The sequence below is a fragment of the Electrona antarctica genome (assembly GCF_951216825.1).
Source record: "Electrona antarctica genome assembly, chromosome: 13".
In the NCBI taxonomy this organism is placed as follows: domain Eukaryota; kingdom Metazoa; phylum Chordata; class Actinopteri; order Myctophiformes; family Myctophidae; genus Electrona; species Electrona antarctica.
Genome location: NC_136794.1, coordinates 50,417,732 through 50,440,027, shown reverse-complemented (window position 1 = coordinate 50,440,027; position 22,296 = coordinate 50,417,732). Strand labels below are relative to the sequence as shown.

The 22,296-nt window shown below is 46.6% G+C and overlaps 1 protein-coding gene across 1 annotated transcript in view; it reads left to right on the top strand.

Annotated features, from left to right (window-relative positions):
• Positions 1 to 22,296, top strand: part of LOC306935036 (protein unc-13 homolog B-like) — a 269,334-nt gene that overhangs the window by 220,911 nt on the left and 26,127 nt on the right. The window contains exons 23-26 of the mRNA XM_079517857.1: positions 13 to 109; positions 259 to 402; positions 1,575 to 1,652; positions 2,595 to 2,672. Of these exons, the coding sequence (XP_079373983.1) occupies positions 13 to 109; positions 259 to 402; positions 1,575 to 1,652; positions 2,595 to 2,672 (397 nt within the window). The remainder of the gene's footprint in view (positions 1 to 12; positions 110 to 258; positions 403 to 1,574; positions 1,653 to 2,594; positions 2,673 to 22,296) is intronic.

Here is a 22,296-nt window from a genome sequence, read left to right as displayed (position 1 = left end):
TCTCTCCACCAGGTGGTTCCTGCAGTTCGTCCTGGCCTGGCTGTCTGAGAATGAAGACGTTTCCATGGAGTTCATGCATGGAGCTCTGGAGAGAGACAAGAGAGAGGGGGTGAGCCATGGAGCCTGTGTGTGTGTGTGTGTGTGTGTGTGTGTGTGTGTGTGTGTGCGTGTGTGTGCGTGTGTGTGTGCGAGAGACTGTGCATAGAGCCCATTGTGGAGCTGGTTTCTAACCCCCCCCCCCCCCCTCCTCCTCTCCAGTTCCAGCCCACCTCGGAGCACGCCCTGTTCTCCAGCTCCGTGGTGGACATCTTCACTCAGCTCAACCAGAGCTTCGAGATCATCAAGAAGCTGGAGTGTCCTGACCCGGCCGTGGCCACGCACTACAACCGCCGCTTCGCCACGGTGAGCAACCCCCCCCCAGCACCCCCCTCCCTCCCTCCCTCCCCCCCAACCCCCGCCGTGGCCACGCACTACAACCGCCGCTTCGCCACGGTGAGCACCCCCCCCCCCCCCCAGCACCCCCCGACCCCGCCGTGGCCACGCACTACAACCGCCGCTTCGCCACGGTGAGCCCCCTCCCTCCCTCCCTCCCCCCCAACCCCCGGCCGTGGCCACGCACTACAACCGCCGCTTCGCCACGGTGAGCCCCCTCCCTCCCCCAGCACCCCCCTCCCTCCCTCCCTCCCCCCCAACCCCCGCCGTGGCCACACACTACAACCGCCGCTTCGCCACGGTGAGCACCCCCCCCCCCCCAGGACCCCCCCCCTCCCTCCCCCCCAACCCCCGCCGTGGCCACACACTACAACCGCCGCTTCGCCACGGTGAGCACCCCCCCCCCCCCAGGACCCCCCCCCTCCCTCCCTCCCCCCCAACCCCCGCCGTGGCCACACACTACAACCGCCGCTTCGCCACGGTGAGCAACCCCCCCCCCCCCCCCAGCACCCCCCGACCCCGCCGTGGCCACGCACTACAACCGCCACGGTGAGCACAGTATGCCGTCTTGTGTGTCTTGTGTCACTCAATCTGAGGGGAAGGTATAAAAGGTATAAAAATAAGGTATAAAAGTGTAGAAGTGTAGAAGGTAGAAGGTAGAAGTGTAGAAGGTATAAAAAGTGATGAAACATGTGTGCATCTGTATACTGACCTGACGAAGATCTGTCGAGATCGAAACGTTGTCGTTTGTTTATTCAATAAAGACAGGCCCTATACCTCCTTCCATAATTGCCTTGTTGGCCCTTCACCCACTGTGGATGTGCTGTAAATAGGTATGCTCTGGTCTGGTGTCCACAGACCACCAGAATGTAAACTGTATGACCGTCTGGTGTCCACAGACCACCAGAATGTAAACTGTATGACCGTCTGTTGTCCACAGACCACCAGAATGTAAACTGTATGACCGTCTGTTGTCCACAGACCACCAGAATGTAAACTGTATGACCGTCTTGTGTCCACAGACCATCAGAATGTAAACTGTATGACCGTCTGTTGTCCACAGACCACCAGAATGTAAACTGTATGACCTTCTTGTGTCCACAGACCACCAGAATGTAAACTGTATGTCTTTGTGTCCTCAGACCATCTCCAAGGTGCTGCTACAGTACTGCACTCTGCTGGCCAAGAGCTTTCCCTCATACTGCGAGAAGGAGAAGATTGTGAGTGGTTTCTGTGCAAAGATAGTCTGTGTACAGTTAGTTACCAACTAAAGATAGTCTGTGTACACTTAGTTACCAACTAAAGATAGTCTGTGTACACTTAGTTACCAACTAAAGATAGTCTGTGTACAGTTAGTTACCAACTAAAGATAGTCTGTGTACAGTTAGTTACTAACTAAAGATAGTCTGTGTACAGTTAGTTACCAACTAAAGATAGTCTGTGTACAGTTAGTTACCAACTAAAGATAGTCTGTGTACAGTTAGTTACCAACTAAAGATAGTCTGTGTACAGTTGGTTACCAACTAAAGATAGTCTGTGTACAGTTGGTTACCAACTAAAGATAGTATGTGTACAGTTAGTTACCAACTAAAGATAGTCTGTGTACAGTTGGTTACCAACTAAAGATAGTCTGTGTACAGTTGGTTACCAACTAAAGATAGTCTGTGTACAGTTAATTACCAACTAAAGATAGTCTGTGTACAGTTAGTTACCAATTAAAGATAGTCTGTGTACAGTTAGTTACCAACTAAAGATAGTCTGTGTACAGTTAGTTACCAACTAAAGATAGTCTGTGTACAGTTAGTTACCAACTAAAGATAGTCTGTGTACAGTTAGTTATCAACTAAAGATAGTCTGTGTACAGTTAGTTACTAACTAAAGATAGTCTGTGTACAGTTAGTTACCAACTAAAGATAGTCTGTGTACAGTTAGTTACCAACTAAAGATAGTCTGTGTACAGTTAATTACCAACTAAAGATAGTCTGTGTACAGTTAGTTACCAACTAAAGATAGTCTGTGTACAGTTAGTTACCAACTAAAGATAGTCTGTGTACAGTTAATTACCAACTAAAGATAGTCTGTGTACAGTTAGTTACCAACTAAAAGATTGATCCACTTAAGGATTAACTGATTTTGATAACTGGTCTTTCTGTCTCCTGTAGCCGTGTGTGCTGATGAACAACATTCAGCAGATGAGGGTCTTATTGGAGAAGATGTTTGAGTCCATGGGAGCCAAGAGGGTGAGCTGGAACACACACACACACACACACACACACACACACACACACACACACACACACACACACACACACACACACACACACACACACACACACACACACACACACACACACGAGTCCATGGGAGCAAAGCGGGTGAGCTGAAACACACACACACACACACACACACACACACACACACACACACACACACACACACACACACACACACACACACACACACACACACACACACACGAGTCCATGGGAGCAAAGCGGGTGAGCTGAAACACACACACACACACACACACACACACACACACACACACACACACACACACACACACACACACACACACACGTGGGTTTCCCACATGCGGTGGAACATGCAGCTGCTCCCATGCTTGCGGATATGGTTAGGTTAGAGTTTGAGGTAGGTTGTCGTTCTAATGACATTCGGACCAATAGGGTTTGAGGTAGGTTGTCGTTCTAATGACATTCGGACCAATAGGGTTTGAGGTAGGTTGTCGTTCTAATGACATTCGGACCAATAGGGTTTGAGGTAGTTTGTCGTTCTAATGACATTCGGACCAATAGGGTTTGAGGTAGGTTGTCGTTCTAATGACATTCGGACCAATAGGGTTTGAGGTAGGTTGTCGTTCTAATGACATTCGGACCAATAGGGTTTGAGGTAGGTTGTCGTTCTAATGACATTCGGACCAATAGGGTTTGAGGTAGGTTGTCGTTCTAATGACATTCGGACCAATAGGGTTTGAGGTAGGTTGTCGTTCTAATGACATTCGGACCAATAGGGTTTGAGGTAGGTTGTCGTTCTAATGACATTCGGACCAATAGGGTTTGAGGTAGGTTGTCGTTCTAATGACATTCGGACCAATAGGGTTTGAGGTAGTTTGTCGTTCTAATGACATTCGGACCAATAGGGTTTGAGGTAGGTTGTCGTTCTAATGACATTCGGACCAATAGGGTTTGAGGTAGTTTGTCGTTCTAATGACATTCGGACCAATAGTATGTCGGAACAACACACCAGAACACAACCACAGCGACAGCAACAAAAGTAATCCTTGGCATTTAAGCACACTGTTTTCCAGGTACAGCATTTACTTTTTTTTATTTGCGACAATGTTTCAATCTGACAATTTCACAGGAGCTTCCATCGGGTCAATTTACAATTTACAATTTAGGCATTTAGCAGACGCTCTTAATCCAGAGCGACTTACATTAGGCAGGAACAAAAGTATGGGAATACATCACATATATAAAATGCATTTATCAAGAAACATGCGTAAGCTAAGAACGTAACTAGAACATATCTATATAATGACACTATACATATTAACTATACATATATATACTATACTATGCTATACATATGTAGGCTACTATGATGTGCTATGACTATATACAATGCAATTATTGTGCTGTCTACATGACATGCTATAAGTCTGTTTCAAATGCTATCTAAGTCTAAAAAGTGCTATCTAAGGGGGTAGGATAAGTGCTATGGGTCATTGTCTATTCAAACACACTCGGATGAAGTTAGTCCCAGGCTAAACCGTACATGCTTTCCAGTCTTGTGTATATGCAACATCTTTCACACAGTGTGATTTGATAAAGTAATCCACCTGATAACATATTCCACTAATTCATCGGCCGACATGTCTGTCACATGATGCGTGACATAATTATGATGTCACATAACCTGGTTGTGTACAGCTGTGACGATGGGCCTTTGTCTGGCAAAACCGAGGGGGGTCCATTTGTATCGTGTCTTTATCATGTTTGTCAATTAGTGTTGTGATGGTTGACTCGGCCGGTGTTTGATCCCTGAGATGTCCTCGAGCAACACAAGCGAACCGACAACTGCTCCCGATGAGCCTTGCGATGGTTTCTCTGCCATCGGCGGTGTGTGTGAATATAAGTGCCTCTGATTAGGCACTAACCTATAGAACGAGGGCTTGTACAGTACAGTACTACAGTACAGTACTACAGTACCGAGTACAGTGCAGCACCGCTGGTCAGATTTTTTTTTAATCAAATTATTTTGCAAAACATTTTTGTGTGTTTCTCTATACAGTTCACTGATGAGGAGGAGAGGGTAGGTCTGGTCCACTAGTCCCCCCTAGCCCCTAGTCCCTATACCCTAGTCCCTAGCCCCTAGACCCTAGTCCCTATTACCTAGTCCCAAGACCCTAGACCCTAGTCCCTAGTCCCAAGACCCTAGTCCCTATTACCTATACCCTAGTCCCTACTCCCTAGTCCCAATACCCTAGTCCCTATTACCTAGTCCCTAGCCCCTAGTCCCAAGACCCTAGTCCCTAGCCCCTAGTCCCTATTACCTAGTCCCAAGACCTTAGACCCTAGTCCCAAGACCCTAGTCCCTAGACCCTAGTCCCAATACCAAAGTCCCTAGTCCCTAGTCCCTAGACCCTAGACCCTAGACCCTAGTCCCAAGACCCTAGTCCCTAGTCCCTAGTCCCAATACCCTAGTCCCTAGTCCCTAGTCCCAATACCCTAGTCCCTAGCCCCTAGTCCCTAGTCCCAATACCCTAGTCCCTAGCCCCTAGTCCCAAGACCCTAGCCCCTAGTCCCTAGTCCCTATTACCTAGTCCCAAGACCCTAGCCCCTAGCCCCTAGTCCCTAGTCCCTATTACCTAGTCCCTAGACCCTAGTCCCTAGTCCCAATACCTGTATGTCCAGAAGGTAATATTGTAACGTAACAGGATTATGTCTAATGGCAGTAATCCAGTAACCTAACAGAGTTACTTTAGAAAGTAACGTTACTCCTGCAGTATCCATTCCATCCCCTTGTTCCGTTCCTGCTGCTCCTCCCCACCGTGCCCAGAGTATCTAACAACAGTTCCCCGATCCTCTTTACAGCTGTCCAAACCCCACCGTGCCCAGAGTATCTAACAACAGTTCCCTGATCCTCTTTACAGCTGTCCAAACCCCACCGTGCCCAGAGTATCTAACAACAGTTCCCTGATCCTCTTTACAGCTGTCCAAACCCCACCGTGCCCAGAGTATCTAACAACAGTTCCCTGATCCTCTTTACAGCTGTCCAAACCCCACCGTGCCCAGAGTATAACAACAGTTAGATCCTCTTTACCGCTGTTCAAACCCCACCGTGTCCCGAGTATCTAACAACAGTTCCCCAATCCTCTTTACAACTCTGTAGTGTTCCTTCCCATGTGCTGTGTCCTACAGTATACTACACTATGTATTCAGTAAAGTCCATGTAACACTATGTTGTCCTACAGTATACTACACTATGTATTCAGTAAAGTCCATGTAACACTATGTTGTCCTACAGTATACTACACTATGTATTCAGTAAAGTCCATGTAACACTATGTTGTCCTACAGTATACTACACTATGTATTCAGTAAAGTCCATGTAACACTTGGCTGTGATGTGCGGTGATGGGCGGCGGTGGCTCAGGGGTTAGAGTGGCTGGATGGTAACCGCAAGGTTACCAACCCGGGCTCCCCCAGAGTTAGTGTCGAAGTGTCCTTGAGCAAGACCCTGAACTATATAAATGCACCATTTACCATTTTTACCATTTTATGTTGGTGCTGCTTTCCTCCCCCAAGCTTGAGAACGAAGAGGAAGCAGAGGATGTTGATGAGGAGGTGGGTCTGTCCATTTCCCCTCTTTAGACGTGTTGTATTCACGCTAATTATGTTCCCTCTTTAGACGTGTTGTATTCACGCTAATTATGTTCCCTCTTTAGACGTGTTGTATTCACGCTAATTATGTTCCCTCTTTAGACGTGTTGTATTCACGCTAATGTAAAGAGAAAAAACCCTGACAAATGTATCACGTTGCGGCCCGTTTTCTTTCCCAGTTGAAAATACGTTGAGTCGTGTTTTTAAATTAGTCTTGAAGGGAAACTGCTGATTTCCAACCTGAATCCCATTGTTCGGATGTGGAGTTCAAAGTATATTGTGGCACTAAATACCCGACTATTATGTCTTCTGTGTATTCTGCTTTCCGCTAGAACGTTAATGTTGCAAAATGAACAAGCACGTAGATTTGCGTCATTGACAACTTCGACAAGGCTATAATAGTTTGGGATTTTTCATTATAGTTTTGTTTGACAATGTTTTTTCTAATTCAGTTAGTTTTAGTTAGGTTTTAGAGCGGGTTTACTAGTTTGTAGTAGTTTTTTATTTGTGGGACGCTTATTTGTCACGTGCATAATTCAAATAGTTCAGAGTAAGTATAGGCCTATTGTAATGTGTAATAATTACTCAACAAAAGATGCCATTTAAAAATATATATTATTGTTGGTAACGAGAAAAACGAAGGGCATTTTGTCTATAATTTCAGTTTGTTTTAGTTAAACACACAATACAGTTTCAGTTGGTTATCATTTTGGTTTTTATTATTATTATAGTTTTTTATTTAGTTCAGTTAATGAAGATGATTTTTCCGTTTTAGTTTCCGTTAGTGTAGTGGTCCATGTGTCATGAGTCAATCGGTGAACCTTCATCACGTTTCTTTTCCCACATAATGTTTTATATTTTTCGTTACGTGCATTTTTTATTATTATTAATTCCCTGTCTGTTAATAGACCCCATTTTGTTGTTCCGTTCTTAAACTTTTCTTTCACCCATCCCTTTATTTCTGTGTCCATTGTTGTCACCATGCAGCAGGCAAACTCAGACAATGAAGGAGACGACAACATGGTATGTACTGTAGTGTAGTGTCCCCGTGTAGTGTCAGCACTGCAGTGAACATCGCATCGCATCGCATCGCATCGCATCGCATCGCATCGCATCGCATCACATCACATCACACCACACCACACCACACCACACCGCACCGCACCGCATCGCATCGCATCGCATCGCATCGCATCGCATCGCATCGCATCGCATCGCATCGCATCGCACCGCACCGCACCGCACCGCACCGCACCGCACCGCATCGCATCGCATCGCATCGCATCGCATCGCATCGCATCGCACCGCACCGCACCACACCACACCACACCACACCACACCACACCACACCACATTCGCTCAGTGTCAGACAGAAGAAAATACTCCTTTTCAGTTTGCTAATCCATTTATTGTTGTTTTTAATATTGCTTTCTCAAATCTTCTCCTCTTTCGGGTCTGGTTTCTTGCGTCCACCAGTCGGAGGACACCAAGGTGAGAGAGAAGAGGCGAGGTCTTACCAGCTGGGTTTAATTTGCTGGTATTTTCATAGATACAGTACAGTACAGTACAGTACAGTACAGTACAGTACAGTACAGTACAGTACAGTACAGTACAGTACAGTACAGTAGTTGTACTTATTATTACTGTAATTATATTTCTCATTCCATCAGGCTGTGTGCATAAATAAGGCATTTATTAACAGGCGATAAAAATATAAAACAAACATGTATCACAAATATATCAAATGTCTGATTGCTGGGTTTATATGAATCAACAATAAAAATACACAATAGTGCACTAGCATTTACCTTAGCAGATATAAACAATATTTTGTTAGTGCAAATATATCCTCAGTCTCAATTGATGCATAACAAATGTAGGCCTACATTTTACACAACAAAATATGTAGTCACATGTAATTAAAGTGTTCTATATGATGACAGCTTTACATAGCGAACAGGATAAGGAAAGAAACCATCACGAAGACTTTATTTAGACCTGTATCTTACATTGATTACAGTCAGACGTTGCCTGAGGAAACCCTTTACTGCATAGATGTGTGTATTTAGTAGAACAGCCAGAAACCATCAGGTCATCCATCCTCCCTCAGGACTCTGACTCTAACCATCAGGTCATCCATCCTCCCTCAGGACTCTGACTCTAACCATCAGGTCATCCATCCTCCCTCAGGACTCTGACTCTAACCATCAGGTCATCCATCCTCCCTCAGGACTCTGACTCTAACCATCAGGTCATCCATCCTCCCTCAGGACTCTGACTCTAACCATCAGGTCATCCATCCTCCCTCAGGACTCTGACTCTAACCATCAGGTCATCCATCCTCCCTCAGGACTCTGACTCTAACCATCAGGTCATCCATCCTCCCTCAGGACTCTGACTCTAACCATCAGGTCATGCATCCTCCCTCAGGACTCTGACTCTAACCATCAGGTCATCCATCCTCCCTCAGGACTCTGACTCTAACCATCAGGTCATCCATCCTCCCTCAGGACTCTGACTCTAACCATCAGGTCATCCATCCTCCCTCAGGACTCTGACTCTAACCATCAGGTCATCCATCCTCCCTCAGGACTCTGACTCTAACCATCAGGTCATCCATCCTCCCTCAGGACTCTGACTCTAACCATCAGGTCATCCATCCTCCCTCAGGACTCTGACTCTAACCATCAGGTCATCCATCCTCCCTCAGGACTCTGACTCTAACCATCAGGTCATCCATCCTCCCTCAGGACTCTGACTCTAACCATCAGGTCATCCATCCTCCCTCAGGACTCTGACTCTAACCATCAGGTCATCCATCCTCCCTCAGGACTCTGACTCTAACCATCAGGTCATCCATCCTCCCTCAGGACTCTGACTCTAACCATCAGGTCATCCATCCTCCCTCAGGACTCTGACTCTAACCATCAGGTCATCCATCCTCCCTCAGGACTCTGACTCCATCCAGTACATCCTCCCTCAGGACTCTGACTCCATCCAGTACATCCTCCCTCAGGACTCTGACTCCATCCAGTACATCCTCCCTCAGGACTCTGACTCCATCCAGTACATCCTCCCTCAGGACTCTGACTCTAACCATCAGGTCATCCATCCTCCCTCAGGACTCTGACTCCATCCAGTACATCCTCCCTCAGGACTCTGACTCCATCCAGTACATCCTCCCTCAGGACTCTGACTCCATCCAGTACATCCTCCCTCAGGACTCTGACTCCATCCAGTACATCCTCCCTCAGGACTCTGACTCTAAACCAGTACATCCTCCCTCAGGACTCTGACTCCATCCAGTACATCCTCCCTCAGGACTCTGACTCCATCCAGTACATCCTCCCTCAGGACTCTGACTCCATCCAGTACATCCTCCCTCAGGACTCTGACTCCATCCAGTACATCCTCCCTCAGGACTCTGACTCCATCCAGTACATCCTCCCTCAGGACTCTGACTCCATCCAGTACATCCTCCCTCAGGACTCTGACTCCATCCAGTACATCCTCCCTCAGGACTCTGACTCCATCCAGTACATCCTCCCTCAGGACTCTGACTCCATCCAGTACATCCTCCCTCAGGACTCTGACTCCATCCAGTACATCCTCCCTCAGGACTCTGACTCTAACCATCAGGTCATCCATCCTCCCTCAGGACTCTGACTCTAACCATCAGGTCATCCATCCTCCCTCAGGACTCTGACTCTAACCATCAGGTCATCCATCCTCCCTCAGGACTCTGACTCTAACCATCAGGTCATCCATCCTCCCTCAGGACTCTGACTCCATCCAGTACATCCTCCCTCAGGACTCTGACTCCATCCAGTACATCCTCCCTCAGGACTCTGACTCCATCCAGTACATCCTCCCTCAGGACTCTGACTCCATCCAGTACATCCTCCCTCAGGACTCTGACTCCATCCAGTACATCCTCCCTCAGGACTCTGACTCCATCCAGTACATCCTCCCTCAGGACTCTGACTCCATCCAGTACATCCTCCCTCAGGACTCTGACTCCATCCAGTACATCCTCCCTCAGGACTCTGACTCCATCCAGTACATCCTCCCTCAGGACTCTGACTCCATCCAGTACATCCTCCCTCAGGACTCTGACTCCATCCAGTACATCCTCCCTCAGGACTCTGACTCCATCCAGTACATCCTCCCTCAGGACTCTGACTCCATCCAGTACATCCTCCCTCAGGACTCTGACTCCATCCAGTACATCCTCCCTCAGGACTCTGACTCCATCCAGTACATCCTCCCTCAGGACTCTGACTCCATCCAGTACATCCTCCCTCAGGACTCTGACTCCATCCAGTACATCCTCCCTCAGGACTCTGACTCCATCCAGTACATCCTCCCTCAGGACTCTGACTCTAAACCAGTACATCCTCCCTCAGGACTCTGACTCCATCCAGTACATCCTCCCTCAGGACTCTGACTCCATCCAGTACATCCTCCCTCAGGACTCTGACTCCATCCAGTACATCCTCCCTCAGGACTCTGACTCCATCCAGTACATCCTCCCTCAGGACTCTGACTCCATCCAGTACATCCTCCCTCAGGACTCTGACTCCATCCAGTACATCCTCCCTCAGGACTCTGACTCTAACCATCAGGTCATCCATCCTCCCTCAGGACTCTGACTCTAACCATCAGGTCATCCATCCTCCCTCAGGACTCTGACTCTAACCATCAGGTCATCCATCCTCCCTCAGGACTCTGACTCTAACCATCAGGTCATCCATCCTCCCTCAGGACTCTGACTCCATCCAGTACATCCTCCCTCAGGACTCTGACTCCATCCAGTACATCCTCCCTCAGGACTCTGACTCCATCCAGTACATCCTCCCTCAGGACTCTGACTCCATCCAGTACATCCTCCCTCAGGACTCTGACTCCATCCAGTACATCCTCCCTCAGGACTCTGACTCCATCCAGTACATCCTCCCTCAGGACTCTGACTCTAAACCAGTACATCCTCCCTCAGGACTCTGACTCCATCCAGTACATCCTCCCTCAGGACTCTGACTCCATCCAGTACATCCTCCCTCAGGACTCTGACTCCATCCAGTACATCCTCCCTCAGGACTCTGACTCCATCCAGTACATCCTCCCTCAGGACTCTGACTCCATCCAGTACATCCTCCCTCAGGACTCTGACTCCATCCAGTACATCCTCCCTCAGGACTCTGACTCCATCCAGTACATCCTCCCTCAGGACTCTGACTCCATCCAGTACATCCTCCCTCAGGACTCTGACTCCATCCAGTACATCCTCCCTCAGGACTCTGACTCCATCCAGTACATCCTCCCTCAGGACTCTGACTCCATCCAGTACATCCTCCCTCAGGACTCTGACTCCATCCAGTACATCCTCCCTCAGGACTCTGACTCCATCCAGTACATCCTCCCTCAGGACTCTGACTCTAACCATCAGGTCATCCATCCTCCCTCAGGACTCTGACTCTAACCATCAGGTCATCCATCCTCCCTCAGGACTCTGACTCTAACCATCAGGTCATCCATCCTCCCTCAGGACTCTGACTCTAACCATCAGGTCATCCATCCTCCCTCAGGACTCTGACTCCATCCAGTACATCCTCCCTCAGGACTCTGACTCCATCCAGTACATCCTCCCTCAGGACTCTGACTCCATCCAGTACATCCTCCCTCAGGACTCTGACTCCATCCAGTACATCCTCCCTCAGGACTCTGACTCCATCCAGTACATCCTCCCTCAGGACTCTGACTCTAAACCAGTACATCCTCCCTCAGGACTCTGACTCCATCCAGTACATCCTCCCTCAGGACTCTGACTCCATCCAGTACATCCTCCCTCAGGACTCTGACTCCATCCAGTACATCCTCCCTCAGGACTCTGACTCCATCCAGTACATCCTCCCTCAGGACTCTGACTCCATCCAGTACATCCTCCCTCAGGACTCTGACTCCATCCAGTACATCCTCCCTCAGGACTCTGACTCCATCCAGTACATCCTCCCTCAGGACTCTGACTCCATCCAGTACATCCTCCCTCAGGACTCTGACTCCATCCAGTACATCCTCCCTCAGGACTCTGACTCCATCCAGTACATCCTCCCTCAGGACTCTGACTCCATCCAGTACATCCTCCCTCAGGACTCTGACTCCATCCAGTACATCCTCCCTCAGGACTCTGACTCCATCCAGTACATCCTCCCTCAGGACTCTGACTCCATCCAGTACATCCTCCCTCAGGACTCTGACTCCATCCAGTACATCCTCCCTCAGGACTCTGACTCCATCCAGTACATCCTCCCTCAGGACTCTGACTCCATCCAGTACATCCTCCCTCAGGACTCTGACTCCATCCAGTACATCCTCCCTCAGGACTCTGACTCCATCCAGTACATCCTCCCTCAGGACTCTGACTCCATCCAGTACATCCTCCCTCAGGACTCTGACTCCATCCAGTACATCCTCCCTCAGGACTCTGACTCCATCCAGTACATCCTCCCTCAGGACTCTGACTCCATCCAGTACATCCTCCCTCAGGACTCTGACTCCATCCAGTACATCCTCCCTCAGGACTCTGACTCCATCCAGTACATCCTCCCTCAGGACTCTGACTCCATCCAGTACATCCTCCCTCAGGACTCTGACTCCATCCAGTACATCCTCCCTCAGGACTCTGACTCTAACCATCAGGTCATCCATCCTCCCTCAGGACTCTGACTCTAACCATCAGGTCATCCATCCTCCCTCAGGACTCTGACTCTAACCATCAGGTCATCCATCCTCCCTCAGGACTCTGACTCTAACCATCAGGTCATCCATCCTCCCTCAGGACTCTGACTCCATCCAGTACATCCTCCCTCAGGACTCTGACTCCATCCAGTACATCCTCCCTCAGGACTCTGACTCCATCCAGTACATCCTCCCTCAGGACTCTGACTCCATCCAGTACATCCTCCCTCAGGACTCTGACTCTAACGAGTTGTGCCAAAAGTGTTGTCTTCAATTTATGTCCTGTAATAACTTTATCTCATTTTGTGTTTATTTTGGGACACAATCCACCAGTCTGGCTGCTCGGACTCAGAGGGCTCCGAGGTGAGGAGGGGGTTATTATGGGATGTGAGGAGGGGGTTATTATGGGATGTGAGGAGGGGGTTATTATGGGATGTGAGGAGGGGGTTATTATGGGATGTGGTCCTGCTCTAAACAGAATGTCCTACCGACGCAGAGAGGACATTTTAGTTGTTCGTGAGCCACCTAGAAACCACTTTATTTGTTTTTTTTATAGTACGAGCATCCTTTCCCCCCCCCCCCCCCCCCCATAACCCATTTAGACCTGAGGCCGATTCTAACAAAAAATGGCTTCTAAATCCTAACAAATATTTGAGTTAAAAACATTCACTGTGAAAGACTATAAGATTTGCGCCAAACGTTCATGATAAAAAAAGAATTGCAGATCTACAAACTTGTAGCGCCGCACTATAGATCTGCTATTTTTCAACAGCTAAAGTTTTAAAAAAAAATCTGCGTTATTAGTGCTGAAAAATAGTGTTTGGTACAGTTTCACATTTACTGAGTTTATGTTGTCCTGTCTTCCCCAGTGTGACAACAAGGAGAAAGAGAAAAAGGTTGTATTTTGTGTGTGTGTGTGTGTGTGTGTGTGTGTGTGTGTGTGTGTGTGTGTGTGTGTGTGTGTGTGTGTGTGTGTGTGTGTGTGTGTGTGTGTGTGTGTGTGTGTGTGTGTGTGTGTGTGTGTGTGTGTGTGTGCGTGCGTGCGTGCGTGCGTGCGTGCGTGCGTGCGTGTGCGAGTGTGCACAAGCTCCTCCTATTTTAGCAATGTGTTGTGATTTGCTAGTAGTTAATTGTTTCTGGTGTGTCTTCCCATAGTCCAGAGTCTTGTTTCTGGTGTGTGTTCCCATAGTCCAGAGTGTTTCTGGTGTGTGTTCCCATAGTCCAGAGTGTTTCTGGTGTGTGTTCCCATAGTCCAGAGTGTTTCTGGTGTGTGTTCCCATAGTCCAGAGTGTTTCTGGTGTGTGTTCCCATAGTCCAGAGTGTTTCTGGTGTGTGTTCCCATAGTCCAGAGTCTTGTTTCTGGTGTGTGTTCCCATAGTCCAGAGTGTTTCTGGTGTGTGTTCCCATAGTCCAGAGTGTTTCTGGTGTGTGTTCCCATAGTCCAGAGTGTTTCTGGTGTGTGTTCCCATAGTCCAGAGTGTTTCTGGTGTGTGTTCCCATAGTCCAGAGTCTTGTTTCTGGTGTGTCTTCCCATAGTCCAGAGTCTTGTTTCTGGTGTGTGTTCCCATAGTCCAGAGTCTTGTTTCTGGTGTGTCTTCCCATAGTCCAGAGTGTTTCTGGTGTGTCTTCCCATAGTCCAGAGTCTCTAGTGTGTCTTCCCATAGTCCAGAGTGTTTCTGGTGTGTCTTCCCATAGTCCAGAGTCTCTAGTGTGTCTTCCCATAGTCCAGAGTCCCTCAAACATAACATGTTTGCTTCTTCTTTTTTTTCATATAAAATAAATAAGAATAACAAATACAAAATGGGTATTAAATTATCCACAGTGAATTGTTTTATATGGTTGGTCTCGAGAAGACACCAAAACATGTCTCTTTTGGGTCCTCCAGCTGAAAAGGTTTGGGGAAACCTTTTAGCCCCCAAAAAATAATGTAATCGGCCGCCGACCCCCATCTGAAAATATGTTGTTTCAGGGACCCCCCAGAAGAAAAGATTTGAGTTAAACACGTTCGCTCTGAAAGACTATATATCCAAAGACCTACAAGCTCATAGCGTGGCACTCGGTGCCGCGCTATGAGCTTGTAGATCTGCTATTTTTCAATAGCTAAAATATAACATAACGCTTAAAACACCAAAAGGGGTTCCCGCCCAAAATGGGTTAGTCCATGTTTTCATGTAGTGCATTTGTGCTGAGCCCTTATGCTGAACTCCTGACCACAAACCTGAGTGTTTACATGGGGTCCATTTGGTTACATTTATATAGAATGTTCACCCTAAAATAAGGACAGCAGGTTTAATGTGGTCGGCACACAAAAAAAAGAAATTGTGATATTATACCAAACATAAATATCAATCATTATCAGCCATGCTAAATGCATGCATTAAATGCAGTCTGAGCAGAAGCAGGAACCTCTCCCCACCGGCCATAAACATGATTGACCAGAGACGCATGGATTTCCCCCCCCAGCGAATCCAACCCTCGTATGAAAGTGCTCATATAGCTGGCTGCCCCGCCCCCATGGGGGGCGCACTGAGGTGGAAAAACAGCCGTATATTGTGTGTTTGTGTTTTATAGTATATTACCCCATTTGTATCCATTTCATTTAATTAAACACAAATGACTTATTCATGAAGTGGAGAATTAAAATGTAGTGAATAGTGTCTATGGTAGTATAATAATATGCTTAGCAGCTAGCAGTGTACCCGATAGCACCCTCTAGAGGCCACTGCACAGCACTCCTCTTTTAACGCATTGTGGTTGTACTTTAGTTGCACAACATTCTTTCTTGTTCATTAACTTAATGTTTTTTGCTTTTTCTATTTATTCTATTTCTATCTAGTCCAAGGACAAGGTGCGTTCAACATTGGCTGTGTGTGTGTGTGTGTGTGTGTGTGTGTGTGTGTGTGTGTGTGTGTGTGTGTGTGTGTGTGTGTGTGTGTGTGTGTGTGTGTGTGTGTGTGTGTGTGTGTGTGTGTGTGTGTGTGTGTGTGGTAACCTACATAGCCTTGTGTTGTAACTACACGATTATTCCACATTCTGTAATAGAATGTATGTTGTGCCAATGAACTAAATGGAATGAAATAACGAATTGCAAAAATGAAGGTAATCGCTCATCAGAAGCAGGGTGTCTGTTTTCAATACGTTTAGTTTGGGCTCATATAGGAGGGGGCGGGGCGGGTGTCTGATCAAATTAATATCAAATATCGGAACATTGAATCAGCCATCTTAAAAATAAATAAAACTGTCCGGTGGTGCACGCTGAAGTCAGAGAAGATGTGAAACCGACCCCAGAACAGTAAAATGGCGTATGACTCAAATTTGGACATGAAATAACAAGGTTTTTCTGCCGTCGGATGAGAAAAGCTATAGGGCACATAATGTAAGTCTTATCGACTTTACTATTTACTGACTAAAATAAATGTCCAACAAGAAGAAAAGGTCTGTGTTGACATCAGCACCACATCTGGAGGCCAGCGTCCATTTCAAAGGTCTGTGTTGACATCAGCACCACATCTGGAGGCCAGCGTCCATTTCAAAGGTCTGTGTTGACATCAGCACCACATCTGGAGGCCAGCATCCATTTGGTCCAAAGGTCTGTGTTGACATCAGCACCACATCTGGAGGCCAGCGTCCATTTCAGCTGATAAGACACTAGATCCAGGGTTCCCCAATAGGCGGCCCGCGGGCCATTTGCGACCCGCGGAGCGCCCCCTTGTGGCCCCTGGAAGAATTTCAAAAAAATAAAAATGTTTTGTTTTGTTTTGGGTATAAATGGCATTAAATGGGGGTCAGTAGCCTATGCATGTCAAACTGGGCACCCCCTCAAGGACCACTGGTGGTCCCCGGACCACTGGTTGAGAACAATTTTTAATTAATTAATGACAAAATAAAAAACCCAATTTTTTGCGCGTGCGGACTCGGCCCCCAGCCTGGTTCCCTAGTCGAAATATGGCCCTTGAGGAAAATTAATTGGGGAACCCTGCTCTAGACAATAGATCTCCCATCAGTTCACCATATTTATTCCAGCGTATTATATCATCTCTGTCGGGTGGAAACCTGTCCAAACTGGTCACTTTGAATGAGTAGTACGAAGAAAAACCCCCACAAAAGGTTAAACTATGGATGCCTGACGGACGGTTTATAATAATAAATGTATCCACCATCAACGCATGGATGATTCTGACCAGTTGTGTCCTTGCCTGGTCCTTTCAGGGTGAGAAGAAAGACAAGGAGAAGCAGGTACAGTATACAGTACAGTACAGTACAGTACAGTACAGTACAGTACAGTACAGTACAGTAGGCCACTATAGTTCCTCCTCTCAGCCTCTCCTCTATACAGTGTGTCACGTCTTATCCCCTGTGTGCTACACTAGTGTCGTTGCCACTGTCGATGTTGATAGCAATTTAGTTTTTTTGTCATATTTTAGTCATCTGAAACATGATAGTTTTAGTCTAGTTTTAGTTGACTAAATATAGTTGATTTTGTGGACAAAAAAACATTGGTCTTGTTGGCGTCTGACGGCGTCGTAATGGCAGATTTTACACTTACACTGCATGCTGAAAGTATAGTCGATCTACATGCTCACAATGTGGCGCGAAGCGACACGTTGTGAGCTTGTAGATCTGCTATATTCCCTGGTTTGGGTCCCGGGCAAATACAAATCTAGTCTAATTTCTGTGAGCTTGTAGATGTCCTTTTTTCAGAGCACAACCAAAACCATAAAATGACTTTGTCTTCTAGTTCTGCTGGATCTCTAATTCTCTGCTAGTTCCTCCATAACGTTTTAGTCTAGTTTTATTTGTTGACGAAATTGTTTTAGTCAACCACAGCTTATTCGTTTTGTTTAGTTTCCGTCAGTGAAAAATAGGTAGTCGACGAACATTTTTCGTCATAGTTTTAGTCGACAAAATGATGTCAATATGGTTCCTCCTCCCTCCTTCAGCCTCCAGCGCAGTGTGTCATGTCTTATCCTCTGTGTGGTACAGACAGAAATAACTCAGAAAATGAACCTTTTCATGTCCAGGACCCGCAAATTGATATGCATTTGGCTTCGGGACCCCCGTCTTACAATGTTTTGTGCCAGGGGGACCCCCAGAAGAAAGAAAACATCTAAATGATTCAAAAGTTTCCAAACATTTTCGATCTTTTTCAAAAACTGTCAAAGATAGCAGATGTACAAGCTCGCAGCTTGTACATCTGCTATTTTTTGAAAAGCCGACGTATAAATGGATAGTTATTAAAATGATTGTGACGCTGCTACTACTTGTAGCTTGTAGATCAGGTATTTTTGGCAAGCGGCGCCCTCACACGATGGACTGACTACATAATGTGCTTTCATTCCCTAGTAGTATTTATTCTCTCTTCAACTGGTCATTAATTGTCTCTATGGCTGCCAAGCTCAAATTCTGACCTTCACCTCCGTAGAATTATAATTGGGTTAGTTAGTGTTTTAAAGCTTGTTATACCAGTCCTATTGATTTACGGCCAGGCGTGTGAGTTTTTTTCCCTACCTTTTTCAAATCTGTGCCTCTCTTTTCTTTTCTTTACTTGAAGGAGGAGGACGCTCAGAACAAACAGGTGGGTCTCTGAAACACCACTAATGGTCTCGTTAGAGACAGCCTTGCTGTGGAGAATCTGGGAACCTGAAGACATTCTGAAGTCAGAATGCCAATAGTTTGATCTGAATCAGTCAGCAAAGCACTCAAACGCTCCTATGTGGGAGGCACTCTTCCATGCGAAGAATTACCGTGTGTGTGTGTGTGTGTGTGTGTGTGTGTGTGTGTGTGTGTGTGTGTGTGTGTGTGTGTGTGTGTGTGTGTGTGTGTGTGTGTGTGTGTGTGTGTGTGTGTGTGTGTGTGTGTGTAGGTGCGTGGTGCGTTGTGCGCGGTGCGTGCGTGTGCGGTGCGTGCGTGCGTGCGTGCGAGGTGCGTGGTGCGTGCGTGTGAGTGCGTGGTGCGTGTGTGTGTTCGTGCGCGGTGCGTGCGTGCGTGCGTGCGAGGTGCGTGGTGCGTGCGTGTGAGTGCGTGGTGCGTGTGTGTGTGCGTGCGCGGTGCGTGCGTGTGTGCGTGCGCGCCCTAGGCAGGGGAAGGAAGGGATTAGAGGAAACAGGAGGAAATTATTCCATTATCTGTCTCTGCTGCGTTCCCATTACGGGCCTCGTGATTGGACGATGACTCACATCTGTCCAGAATCCCGCTCGCTCTCATTGGACAGCCCTCTGATGACCTCATCTGATGAGAGTGATATTTTTGGCCTCCAACTAAAGTCCAATATTTGACTATAGTTGGATCCACTTCTATTGCTTTCATTGAAATTGCTTCTTCTTTTTTCATACGAGTGTAATATGATATGACAGCAGAATATGTTGAGCTGCACAGCGTCACTGTACTGTACTGTACTGTACTGTACTGTACTGTACTGTACTGTACAGTACTGTACTGTACTGTACTGTACTGTACTGTACTGTACTGTACTGTACTGCACTGTACTGCACTGCACTGCACTGCACTGTACTGTACTGTACTGCACTGTACTGTACTGTACTGCACTGTACTGTACTGTACTGTACTGTACTGTACTGTTAGCGTCACTGTACTGTACTGCACTGTACTGTACTGTACTGTACTGTACTGTACTGTACTGTACTGTACTGTACTGTACTGTACTGTACTGCACTGTACTGTACTGTACTGTACTGCACTGTACTGTACTGTACTGTACTGTACTGTACTGTACTGTACTGTTAGCGTCACTGTACTGTACTGTACTGTACTGTACTGTACTGTACTGTACTGTACTGTACTGTACTGTACTGTTAGCGTCACTGTACTGTACTGTACTGTACTGTACTGTACTGTACTGTACTGTACTGTACTGTACTGTACTGTACTGTACTGTCACTGTACTGTCGGCCAGTGAACTTACTGTACATCCAGATTTCAACTTGTTTCTGTTTTCTACGTCGTGGAGCGGTGTCGCACTAAAGCAGTGAAATATTTTACCAATACAAAGTTTTAAAAAGAGTTTGTGGCTTAAATAATAACTACATTGGATCAACTGGAACACGGGTTCAGAACACGTCATGATGATGTGCCGCGTTGTGAGCTTGTAGATCGGATGTTTTCACTATACTTTTGTGTGACACTTTTATTTGATGAAGTAGGACATCAAAGATGGAGTGCTGCGATTGTACACGATCATCAGGTACTATGGTTATACTAGGAGGAAGACTTTTTAAAAAAAAAAGTGTACAGAAAGTGGTAAAATGATGTTTTTATGTGGCCACACCCACCGGTTCATTAAGTATAGCTGGTTCATCACCTTAGCCCCACCCAGCCTCGGTCACAGCTGTTGTTGTATGATAATGGGGGAGGGGTTAGGGTTATGATGTGTGATATGCTGTACCCGTACATGGCTCTGTTGTGTTAATGGACTTTTATTCTCATTCTGCATCCACCAGTCAAAGGAAGAACTGAACAAGGTTTGTTCAGCCATATCATTGTTGCCTAAATAACAGCTTCATAGAACGATTCCCCTGAAGTCTAAATAACAGCTTCATAGAACGATTCCCCTGAAGTCTAAATAACAGCTTCATAGAACGATTCCCCTGAAGTCTAAATAACAGCTTCATAGAACGATTCCCCTGAAGTCTAGATAACAGTTTCATAGAACGATTCCCCTGAAGTCTAAATAACAGTTTCATAGAACGATTCCCCTGAAGTCTAAATAACAGCTTCATAGAACGATTCCCCTGAAGTCTAAATAACAGCTTCATAGAACGATTCCCCTGAAGTCTAAATAACAGCTTCATAGAACGATTCCCCTGAAGTCTAAATAACAGCTTCATAGAACGATTCCCCTGAAGTCTCACCTCTAGTCTAAATAACAGCTTCATAGAACGATTCCCCTGAAGTCTCACGTCTAGTTTACCCTACCAGTCATTGATGGTTTCCACCTGATATGGTGTAGACTATCCTAATAGACCCTTTCCAGACACCCCCACCCCATTAAAAACCTGATATGTTGTACTATATCCTAATAGACCCTACCAGACACACCCACCCCATTAAAACCCAACATAGTTTACAAGGCCAGTTGTTTTCAACCATTTTCATTTCAAGGTCCATTATTTACTCGGCATTTGAGCCACAGAACCACCATTTGATGAGGTTTCACTCTGAGAGTGTAAAATGAAACCAAATGGACCTGCATGGGTGACTACTTCATTTCACACTCTCAAGAGTTAAAGATCTAATAAGGGTCCATTTGGTTACCAACTCATGTTGGTTACAACATCATTTAACTGACTGGGGACCACCTGGGACCCCCTCAAAGGCCACTGGTGGTCCCCGGACCACTGGGGACCACCTGGGACCCCCTCAAAGGCCACTGGTGGTCCCCGGACCACTGGGGACCACCTGGGACCCCCTCAAAGGCCACTGGTGGTCCCTGGACCACTGGGGACCACCTGGGACCTCCTCAAAGGCCACTGGTGGTCCCCGGACCACTGGTTGAAAACCACTGCAATAGGCTATCATGTAAAAACAGTGTTTCTCAAATTCCTCCCCATGTTGTTCATAAAACTATTTGAATGTGTAAATGATCCTTTCCTCCTTAACGTTGGGTCTGGACGTTTTCTAAGTCATTGCTGTGTAGAACACTTTGTTTTCTTTTCCTCTGTCCTCCCTGGAAGAAGGAAGTTACTGCAGTGGACAAACAGAAGGTACGATGGAGATGCAGAGAGACGGAGACACCAAGTAGCCCGTATTTAGTTTTGGCCCGAAATAGATTTATAAACGCATTCGTAGGCAATCTGGTCTGAGTTAATGGCTTAATACATGGAAGAAATGTTACACACTAGTGCTGCTTTAACTAGGCATAAAATCTCTTTTCCAAGAGCGACCTTGCAAAGAGAATAAGATGAAACCAAGCAATCCAATGATGCTGTAACTTTTACAGAGAAGCTAAACAAACTGATTTCGGTCTAACAAAATACAAGTGTTTCCAACAGCAACAGGTTCAATAAGGCACAGCCTGGAGGCTTTCAGAGTTAAGCCTCTAAGGTTGTCCTTGTCAGCGTTTAGAGACAGTCGTGCCTTTATGACCACCATAGTGAAAGAATCAGGACTGTGTGGGAGGCACATAACAGGTCATAAGTATTTCAACTATATGTCTGCCCTCTATCTGTGCACGCCACTGGCCCTGTGTGATGCAGTAAAGAGTCAG